An 11,620-nucleotide genomic window follows, 5' to 3' on the forward strand; every position below is an offset into this window, starting at 1 on the left:
CATAATTTGTAAAGGACTTTTCAGGTTACCGTTCGTTGACAGTTTCTCTGACACTACAGTACACCATTACTATTCTCTTGAATTATTCACTCAAGTAACATCTATTATAAATTATCAGTTGCTCTTTGCAGTATTAGTAGCAAAGAACTGTTTCACTGGTAGTCAAATGTACAACATTCACAAAGAATGGCCTATAGGAATTGTTACAAAATTTAGTACTGCAAGACCCATCTCATTTCAACAATGGAACAAAACAACATTCAATATGTGGGCACGAATGCTGTCATTCAGAACATGTACATAGGGAAACTGTCTATGGCTAACTGAAAATCACTTAGGACTATTCTCAGAAACATGTTATAGAGTGAATCGTTGCCTTACTCTATCCATTATTTGCATTCCACTCATGACATAGTCATAGTTACTTTATTTTTATGCAATAGTTATTAAAATAAAATGTATGATTCCACTGAAGATATAGACATATAACATGCCGAGACGGACATATTTGATTTTCACTTGTGGCATCATGACTTTGTTTCATGCTTTTGGACTGAAAGATCTGAGGTGATGATGTTGGTCGTCACTTTTTGATGCTAATGAAATGTAACAAAAGTGCCTTACATCATTATCAGTGAAAGTGAAATGTGAAAGTGTAAATTCAGGAATGTTTATTGTTTATTGCAACTGCATAAAATACATTTAAGGAGAGATTTTGCTAAAAATGTAAATATTTCTTTAAAAAGTCTTTGTAGTGATAGGTAGGTAGGGAGAGATCTGAACTTTTGCATGAGTGAAGGAAAAGAATTGTGAAAAGGATTAGTATTTTGCTACAAATACTTATTTCTAATTTTTTTTTTAATTTATAAAAGATCATAACTGAAATTCTATTCATGCAATCAGTTTGAAAATTTTATTGTAGCTTCCTAAGAGCTTTGTTAGATCACTGAGCTAAAACCATTAATTTACATTTAAATGTTCATTATTTACAAATTTCAAACAATGGATAATCTAGGATGGAAAGTAACAATATTATGAAAAGGAATGTTCCTAATCACCATTTAGTGGAGACTGTTCCAAATATAACTTTGCCCCATAAGGCCTTCATGAAAAATATACGAGACACACACACACACACACACACACACACACACACACACACACGACTGCAGTCTAAAGCAACTGTAGCCACACTGTGAGCAGCAGCACCAGTGCATGATGCGAGTGGCGACTGGGTAGGGTAAGGAGGAGGCTGGGAGGATCCCCCCATCATCACCACCACCACCTACTCTAGTCTGATCACAAACATCACCTATCCCATTAAAGGCAGTCTGATCACAAACATCACCTATTCCATCAAAGGCTGGGCTACCTATGAAACCAGTCATGTGATCTACAATCTAAGCTGCAACCACTGCGTTGCATTCTGTGTGGGCATGACAACCAACAAGCTGTCTGTCCGTGTGAGTGGCCACCGACAAGCTGTGGCCAGGAAACAAGTGGACCACCTGGTTGCTGAACCCTGCTGCCAAACACGTCATTTCAATGATTGCTTCACAGCCTGTGCCGTATGGATCCTTCCCATCAACACCAGTTTTTCTGAATTGTGCAAGTGGGGGAATTTCCCTATAATATAGTATATCCTACATACCTGTAACCCTCCTGGCCTCATCCTTCGTTAGTCATTGCCCTCACCCATCCAGTCAACCTGTTCCCATTCCAGCATTTCCCTCATTCCCACATCACATGCAGTCCTTTTACTTCTCCCTTTTTTTACGCTCTCCCTCCCCCCCCCCCCCCCCCCTCACACACACACACACCACCTATTCTCTGTCTTTTGTCTAATCACCCGACTGCACACAGCTGCCCTACCCCCTCCACCTCGCCCCTGTGCGCTCCCTAGCAGCACTGCAGTGTCCGCCACCCCTTTCCTACTATCCCACCTCCTCCCACCCCAGCCACCACCTTACCCCCACCCAGTCATCACTTCCATCATGCACTGGTGCTGCTGCTCACAGTGTGGCTACAGTTGCCTTAGACTGCGTGCGTGCGTGCGTGCGTGTGTGAGTCCGCTATTGGTGAGTAATAACTTTCCTTTCCATAATACTGTCGCAATCAAAGTTTTCTCTCTAATGAGAATCCTATAAAAGATAATTCAATAAAGGATTTTGTATTTCTTTAGTTCCAGTAAGATGACAGCATGTTTCAAACAGCTCCTGAAAATTTCACAGCATTAGCTCGTATACTTTTTAAGAAAAGCCTTCTAGTAATACAAAAAAGCGTAAAACTGAGAAAGTGCAGTCGAAAGATTTAGTTCATATATTTCAATGTGTAATAGGCTTACCTGATTTTAAGTCACCATATTGGATTCTCCTCATTCTCCAGGTCTCTCTTCTCTCCTCTCCTCTTCTAAAATGTCTAGCCTGTGTTTATAAATCAGACATTGCTCTCTTGGCATCATTTATGTGCTCTGATCGATGGTGTAAAATGCTTTTGCAGTGAACACACCTAGATTTTCACCAATACTCTTTAGAACTTCAATTCTGCCATTATTCTCCCTCAGCAAAATATAAAATTGCATCATAGACTTCTATTTATAGTATGTTATGTCAATAGAATATCCTTTTTTACATTTCATTCAAATTCAGGTATTTAGGGCTTCATTTGCATTCTCTTGTTTTCCCATGAATATACTTCCTCAGCATGGTAGGGTGCAAATGCAGGCCACACAGTTCCCGGTGGTGCATAGATATTCACAAGCGTTATTTCTCAAATTGTGACAATGACTTCATGGATATTATTCATGGCAATGGTAGAGACAGTGGGACGCCTTTTCTGTATCATTCTTGGTATGATTCTGGTGCAGAACGTCAAACTGTTCAGCACGTCAGTCATTCCTTGGTGCTCAGTGTGATCATTTCTTGGTGACCCTAAGGAGTTCCTGATGACAGCAAATACATCAGTTAAACATATTCCACCGTTTCATATGTCTGTGACCTTCTGTCCCATGTAATAAATTTAATTAACTTGTGAATGTTTCTTAGTGTTAAATATATATATGTGTGTGTGTGTGTGTGTGTGTGTGTGTGTGTGTGTGTGTGTGTGTGTGTGTGTGTGTGTGTGTGTCTTGGGGGGGGGGGGGATGCGCTTGTGTGCATCTATATATATTTTCAGAGCAAAAAAAAAAAGTTTTGTTGTGCGCTGTGATACTTTCCAGGTATCAAATTAAAAAAATAACTGTCAGGAAATCGGGGTTTGCAATAAACCTTACTATGGGCCTAATTACATTCATAACAGCTTTTGGTAGCAAGTGTTTGTGATGTAACATTGTGGGTTTGTCTCGTGAAGGATAGTAAGTTGGAATGAGTCACAATTCACATGACAGCAGAATCCCTTCATTACTTTCCAGCAGTCTGTGTTAGTAGCTCATGCCCGTGCCTGGTGGACACTGTGTGTGGATTGAACCTACATGCTTCAACAGGTAAGCATTGTTGTAGAGATGTCAGCAGCTATGCACAGCTCTGCATGATGGTAGATGGTTCTTGCAACACTGTCTGGGTGGCTGAGTTGTGTCAGGAGCTGATGTGACAGATTTGTATGGCCGGCCGAGCACAGTATGTGCTGATGTCTGCCCCCAACCGTGTTGAGTGGTGGGAGCATAGATGTCTGGGGTGTGAGCCCTTGTGTGGCATGTGGTGCTGGCAGTTACCCAGTGGCTCATAAGCCAGGAGGGCCTCAGTTCGACCCTTGACCTATTAATGCTGCAGGTGGACCCCCGGGTAGGCGGTCCTGTCAAAATGATGGAAGCTAATACTATAGTGGACACTAACACGTTAACTCACTTATTCAGCTTACCTGGCCAGTTGGCTAATATTTATACATACTAAAGTGGGTTTGTTGTAGTGTGGCTGCTGCAGATGCCATGCACACCACATACCAAGGAGTCCCTGGTCACAGACCGACAATTAGGTGGTGTCTAGGTGAGTGCCAAGGCACAGTACCGTTCCAGAATATTCCAGCAAGTGGCTGTAATTTCTTGTGTTATAGTTACACCAATTGTCTTTCACACACAGATTATATCTTTGTGTTAGGTGGATATTTTGTGAAAATAAATTGTCCATACAGCTTGCCCATTGCTCGTGAATTGTCCTATTTTTCCTAATAGCTTTCCCATAAGAGAATAAATTTCTTTAAGAGTAAGCATGTTTTTCCTCCAAGTGATTATCTTTCCTCAAGCAGTACTGCTTCTCCTTTAGGACTAAAAGAAACCTACCATCAAGCTTCTTTTGGATGTGGCCAAAACATTCTTTATTTTCTGTTGGGGGTCTTGTATGCTTTTTTTTTTTTTTTTTTTTTTTTTTTTTTAAATCTATTTCTGCTTTGAAAGGAGAAGGATCTCTATCACAAAGATATTTAGTGAACTTAGTGTCATACTGGTCCCATCTGTAGAAAATCCACACAACTACTGAGGCCTCCATGCTCCTCTTGAGCCATTATAAATTCTGGAAGATGCTACTGCACACTTTTTTTACCGTAGTTTTTCATTGTGTTTATTGTTGGACTTTTTTCTAATTGCACATTGGTGGCAGTATATAGACATAATTTCTATATCTAAAGCTTTATCTGAATCAGTGCCAGTTAAAGCTGCACCATCATATCGAGATGTGTAGCCCTTTAAAGAGATCAACAATATTTTTGCAGTAGATTCACTGTTGTCGATGTCTATGCCAGCATCTATTTCTTTTTGGCTTATTTCAAGCAGTTCTTCTAGTGCTTTCTTCACTGAAACTTTGGCAGTATCAGATGCAGCATCTGAAATTTCTTTATTTTTTGTCAAACCTCACACATGGTGGAAGCATGTTCAGGAAACTACACAATAAATTACTTCCTTCCGTACCCCATCCAAGGCATATCGGAGGAATGTTAACCTAAAACTACTTTTGTAGGAACCACTGTTAGATTCATAGACAAGAAAAATGAAAATTCATAGCCACATGTACTACAAAGTAATTTAAAATCACTAGCTATTCCCACTCTTCTTTCTTCCTGGGCGACTTGCATTTCATACCTTTTCAGTCAACTCATGCAATCAACAGCTTTATAGCATGACAGAGAAGTTCTAGATCAAAAGCAGAATCCAGTGATATCCTTATCAATATCACTCACACTCCTGTCCCAGTGTTTTTTTTTTTAGTGAACCAGTTACCTTGTAACCTAAGTTTCTTAAACTTAGTTTTACTGTGTTCCAGTATGTCTGTATGTATGTTCACGTAAATGTCTAGCTAACTCTCTCTCATACTTATAAGCATACGTATGATTTGAACGTAAATAATACACATCTACGGAAGTTATCAGCTGCAAATATAGATACTAGCCAAAGATATACTTGTTGACCAAAGATATCAGAATAAGAGACCCTGTACACTCACAAAAATTCCACTGAAGCAGCAGTTTCCCAGATGTCTGAAAATGTGGGTATGGCTGCGAGTGCAGAGTTCAACATTTTGGTATTTCAGAGGCTTTTTTAATGCTACTGTCAAGATAAAATGTATAAATAAATATCTGTAGAATAGAAAGAAACATTCCACATGGGGAAAAATATATTAAAAACAAAGGTTCTGTGACTTATCCAATGGGAAAGAGCTGATAGATAGACACAATAAAAAAGCACACACACAAAATTTCAAGCTTTCGCAACCACGGAGGATGTGGGTTTTAAGGGAGAGGGTGAGGAGTCATTCCAATCCCGGGAGTGGAAAGACTCACCTTAGGGTGAAAAAGGGACAGGCGCGCGCGCGCGCGCGCGCGCGCACACACACACACACACACACACACACACACACACACAGAGGCAGACATAGGCCCTTACATATGTCTGCCTGCCTGTGTGTGTGTGTGTGTGTGTGTGTGTGTGTGTGTGTGTGTGTGTGTGTGTGTGTACCTGTCCCTTTTCCCCCCTAAGGTAAGTCTTTCCACTCCCAGGATTGGAATGACTCTTTACCTTCTCCCTTAAAACCCACATCCTTTCGTCTTTCCCTCTCCTTCCCTTTTTCCTGATGAAGCAACCATGGGTTGCGAAAGCTTGAAATTTTGTGTGTGTGTCCATGTGTTCTTTTATTGTGTCTATCTACCGGCGCTTTCCTGTTAGGTAGATATCTGTAGAGCAAGAAAAAAAATATTTTTGAAAAATCAATTCCACTGAAACAGCAGTTTCCCAGATGTCTAAAAATGTGGGTATGGCTGTGAGTGCAGAGTTCAACATTTCGGTATTTCAGAGGCTTTTGTAATGCTGCTGTCAAGATAAAATTTATACATAAATATCTGTAGATTAAGAAAAAAAAAATTTTGAAAAATCAATTTCTTGGACCCAAATCCACGATGTCCCCCTTACAGTGGTTATACGTATACACGAAAGGAACTGAGAGGACAAGTAGGAGTTATACAAACAGGTAGATTCTGTAGTATAAAACAAATTTTAAAGAAATGGAAGTGTGGAGCTGTCATACTTATTAGCACCAGGCATTAAGAAAGGATAATAAGGGTATAAACAAATAGTTGGCAAGGGACAGGAACGAAATTGGATTAAAAAAAAAAAGAAAGGAAAAACGTCATCTTGGAGCTGTATTGCGTTCTAGACTGGTGACTTGAGATGAAAGAAAAAGTGTCAATTATAATCTTTTCAGCAGTGTTATTTTTTAGTCATCATACTTCAGCCAGGAAAAATATGGACAGGAAAATAACAATATTTTTTAAAAATAAATTATGCTTCAAATTGATAAATTTCTTTTATTTCAGGTTATTTATGCAAAGACAAATCTGACAATGGAGTTAGAAAGCTTTTAGAGTCTGGTGTCATCCCACTGGAACAGTTGATGGTGGAAACTGACTCTCCATTCATGTATCCCAATACTCGTGCATCTAAGTTGCCCCCACATGTTAAAGAGGCTCTAACAGAAAGGTATGATTTTTCACTTGATTAACTTCCAGGGTTTTTTTCTGCAAAATCTTGTGCCCAACAAAAACACAGTAAATGATCATTTGCAGGTGGTACAGCAATTCAATGAAGCTTCATTTCTGACTGGAAAATTTGTGTCCTAAATTCTAAATGTTCCTTACAGTGCCATGATGCAATCTGTTCATAGTACCGTATTTACTCAAATCTAAAGCGCACCTCAAAAATGAGACTCGAAATCAAGGAAAAAAAAATTTCCCGAATCTAAGCCGCACCTGAAATTTGAGACTCAAAATTCAAGGGGGGAGAGAAGTTTTAGGCCGCACCTCCAAATCGAAACAAATTTGGTCTATTGTAATATGAGATACAATTTAGGTCGAATGAATGACGATACAGCTACAGTGGTTTGGTTAGAGTTGTTGCTTAGCAGTTAAGGTTCACCAGGTAGCCATTGCTATGCGCCTGGCACTCTGTCCGTATTTATACGGGTACCCTTCCTTTTTCACATGCTTCGTCGGGTTTGAATAGATTGCTTATTTTTCTTTGATCTGATAAGTACCATTCTCTTTGTTATAGGTGTTTACATCACTCTAAGCTGAAAATGCATTATTATACTGTTATACTGTGTCATGCATTGTTTGTCGCATTACGAACTGTTGCTGCTCACAGCATGGCTTGCTTTTGTGCGCGCTACCGCTGCTGAGAAGGAATTGTCTCATTAGCGAAACAATGGCAAGAGACTGCTATTTATTGTTACTTACACTGCTGCTTTCTTTGGTAATGATCAGCAAGAACCAAATAAGACTGCATGTGATAGAAGATGTTCCGAACGAGTGTTTAGCTAAAATTTTTCTCCGTTTGAAAATCTTTGCAGGCGCCTCTTTTGTACATTACATTCTGCACAGAAATACGAGTCATCTTAGATTTAAAAATCTAGTCAATTGCCATGCTTCATTTCTGACTGTATCACTATTAGGCATAAGAATAATACGAATATAAACATGACATGATATGTATATTCTTCCGCATTTGCTGTTATCTCACACTAGTTTCGTAGTTTATTAGGCAGACAGGATTTAAATGAGATAGCAGCAAACACGAAAGAATACATGGCAAAATGTTTATATTCGTATTATTCTTATGGTGAAGAGAATACTGCATGTGATTCACAGTTCATAAAAGTTCCTATTAGTAACCATCTCTTCCCACAGGTAGGAAAAAATTCATAACGTAGAGATGGCCATATTGACAAAACATCCCAAACAGTCTTTCCAGTCAGATTTTCGTAGTACATTGAAATGCTGCTACATTCGAAGATGAACAATACGGAGTTTGTATTTACTTCGTTGGATAATGTATGAAAATGCAGTGGTCGAAACTAGGGGTGGAGAAAAGAGCTCGTCTTCAACCTTTTTTTTAAATTTATTTACTGACACAGAGGTTTTGGCGCCAGTATTTATCTTTGTGCCTGCAAAGCATGCCTGTGTAGCACTACATTATATTCAACAGCAGAAGTTAGTTGTGGCAGCACCTACCAACATTTTTCAGAACTTCTGCTTAGATTGCACTCGATTCCAAGCCACAGGTGGTTTTTTGGACTACAAAAACTGGAAAAAAGTGCAGCTTAGATTCGAGTAAATACGGTAACTTAAGTAATTTGCTTTTTCAATAAACATTGAGTTAATGTATTGACAGAACATTAAAATGGTGGGTCCGAGGAGAGTTACTCATCTTTTTGAAGCCTCACTTGTGAAAGTATAAGTTAAACATATTTTTTTTCCTTTTGATTCCAGAAGACTTAATTATTCATCTTGTACTCTTTGAAAAAAAATGGAGTAATGATAAAACGGTGGCTTGGTTAGGAGAGTTTAGTCTTACTTCTATTTTTTATTTTATAAGGTTTTATTTTAGATTTTATGAATAAACGATACCCCTAAGAATACTATGTATGTTAACACAGTGTGCTAAAATTAATAAGTGACTTATTTCAAATTATGAGGAATTGAAATTATGTAAGCTATTATTCTTGTTGTTATAATATTAAAAGATGTATCTAGAATGGAAATATTTAAAATGGAGGAAATTGTTAGGTGCTTAATGGATAAATATGTTGAATTTATAATGACTGATAGCACTTATATTTAGTCTGGAGCAGAACAAACTTTGGGAAGACTAATTGGTTAAGTAGATATTTTAAAATTAGGATTTAATTTATTCGAATTTTATAGTTTTCATTTTCTGTTCTAGGTCTCTCACATTTTTGCAGCGGTACTGTACCTTTCAGAGAAATGAACCATGTTCACTTCCGGCAATTGTCGAAATGGTTGGGGCATTTATGAGAAAAGGACCTGAAGAAGTTGCTCTAGCAACTGCATTTAATGCTCTGAAAGTGTTTGGCCTTTCACATTAAAGCTGTTCTTCCTTGCAGAGTGTAATCTCTGTTATACTTTTGACTGTACCAGTTGTTAACAAGTTACTGATAATATTTTGTACCACCATGACAATATGACAATATGTTGTTGACTGACAAGTCATTAAGTATGTTGTAAATACTGTTTACCATATTGTGTCCTACCTGCAATACTCATATAGATAAGAGAATTTATATATGTTGTTGTTGTTGTTTATGATATGATATGTACATATTTATATATGTATTTATACTTTCTCTACATATCTTATTAAAAGAAAATTATTTTGTTACATGTACCTATGCCGCTTACTAAGTCCTTTAGTTTCATGCACAGGGAGTCATATTCATATTCTTGAGGAAAAAGAACTTGTTTCACAAAGCGCCACATTTCAGGCCATTTCTTGCTAACATTTTCTTGCAGGCATTGCAACATGCCCGATAGCACCATTGATGAACAGTTTGTCCCAGCGGCATAAATTCATGATGAACTAATCTTTCAGAGTCAAAGAAAACTATGAGCGCGGCTTTGACACTTGACATGACCTGACAAGCTTTTTTTGTTTTGGCGAACCTTTCCCGACCCATTGTGAAGGCTGAAGCTTGGTCTCATTGTCATGACTGTAGGCCCACGTCTCATCACCAGTTATGATTCTCTTAAGGAACATCTTGTTCTCATTTGTGCAATCCAAAAGCTCTTCTCAGATTGCGAACTGAAGAACTTTCTGGTTGTAACTCATGAGCCATGGGATGAACTTGACAGTAACACGATGCATTCCAAGATGATTTCAGGAATTCATGACATGATCCAACTGAAAAGTTATGTTCTGCAATCTCTTGGACAGTGTTGTCTTCGATGGCATGCACAATGTCTTGTCATTCCTGACGTGATAAGAGCATCTTCGGTAGACATTGAAGGGCGTCCTGAACAAGGGTTATCTTTAACTTGTGTGTGGCCATTTTTAACCATGGGAACCATTTGTAACCCCAAGTAGAGCTTAAAGCACTAATCACCATAGGCTTCCTGCATCATTTGGTGTGTGTCTGTAAAGGTTGTCTTGAGTTTCAAGCAAAATTTAATGCAGACACATTGCTCCTCTAACTCCGCCATCTCAAAATTTTCAAACTGTGTGACACAGCATTGTACTCAATACAGCACCGAACAATAACAAACAGACATACAACAATGAAACTTGTGGCAGTTACACATTAAATTCAGGTGTTTGTAGGAATGCCAACCGCATTTCACTCCAACACACAATTGGCACGAAATTAAGACCTCGTATTACATTTAACAAATTCTGAAGAACTTACAAGTGTTAATTTCATGAAGCAAAAATTTAAAATTATTTCCTCTAAAAGATTAAACAATGAAGGAGAAACAGAAATACCATACAAAATAAAAAGTATTGCTTCATTGGGATTTCCTGAGCCTTCATTATTTCATATGGAGTCCAGTTTCTCTTGTTATGGTCTATAGTGTTCCGGCAATGAAATCCTTAGGAGTAGCTGTGACTTCTGGTTCTCTCTTCTCTCAAGCTGTTTTCATCTTTCAGATTATTATTTTGCAATGAGCACTGCCTTTTCCTGATTTCATTACCAGTTGGTGCCAGGTAATTGAGCAGTAGTTTGTAAGTGATGTGCATTGCAGATCAATCATTCATGTGTTCGACCTTCAGTGGTGATTCATTATCCTGTTGGAATTTAGATTCCTAGTCAGTTTCAAGCATCTATACATTTAGTAATTATTTCATGGAATGTTTTTATAACAAAATATGAATTCCATAATTTATCACTATGTTCAAATACCTCCATAACTTATACAATCCCAGACCATGACATACGTCCCTGCTTTACTCTGCTTACAATAGTTTATGTTGAGTACCCTTATCGGTTTTCTCCCACTCAGTTAGTATATATAAAAACCAGATATGTTGCACCTGTTTTTATCTGTGAAGAGAGAATGTTTTTCCAAAATTTCCCCAGGCAGGTCCAGGTAGATATCATTAATAGCTTTCTGTTAATGAACGGGGCTTCCTGTGAACTGAAACGTCTGACATAATTGGTTTTTCTCATAATATTGATGAGCAGATTGTAAAGTTGCTGAGTGTGCTAGAAAGACTCAGAGCTACTTGTACAATCCTGTGTTAGGGGAATGTCATTTCACTCTGCAGGTGGTGTGCTGCTGTTATATCATTATGTAGAAAGGAATCGAGCCAAACGTGGAGCATGTAAGAACAGTACATATTTTCCCAGCA

At 38.3% G+C, this 11,620-nt stretch overlaps 1 protein-coding gene across 1 annotated transcript in view; it reads left to right on the forward strand.

Annotated features, from left to right (window-relative positions):
- LOC126363708 (3'-5' ssDNA/RNA exonuclease TatD) overlaps positions 1 to 9,661 on the forward strand; it is a 56,609-nt gene extending 46,948 nt beyond the window's left edge. Inside the window, exons 5-6 of the mRNA XM_050007986.1 lie at positions 6,796 to 6,958; positions 9,200 to 9,661. Of these exons, the coding sequence (XP_049863943.1) occupies positions 6,796 to 6,958; positions 9,200 to 9,362 (326 nt within the window). The 3' untranslated portion in view covers positions 9,363 to 9,661. The remainder of the gene's footprint in view (positions 1 to 6,795; positions 6,959 to 9,199) is intronic.
- Positions 9,662 to 11,620: the final 1,959 nt, after the last annotated feature.

Source organism: Schistocerca gregaria, chromosome 1 (assembly GCF_023897955.1).
Source record: "Schistocerca gregaria isolate iqSchGreg1 chromosome 1, iqSchGreg1.2, whole genome shotgun sequence".
Classification (NCBI taxonomy): Eukaryota; Metazoa; Arthropoda; class Insecta; order Orthoptera; family Acrididae; genus Schistocerca; species Schistocerca gregaria.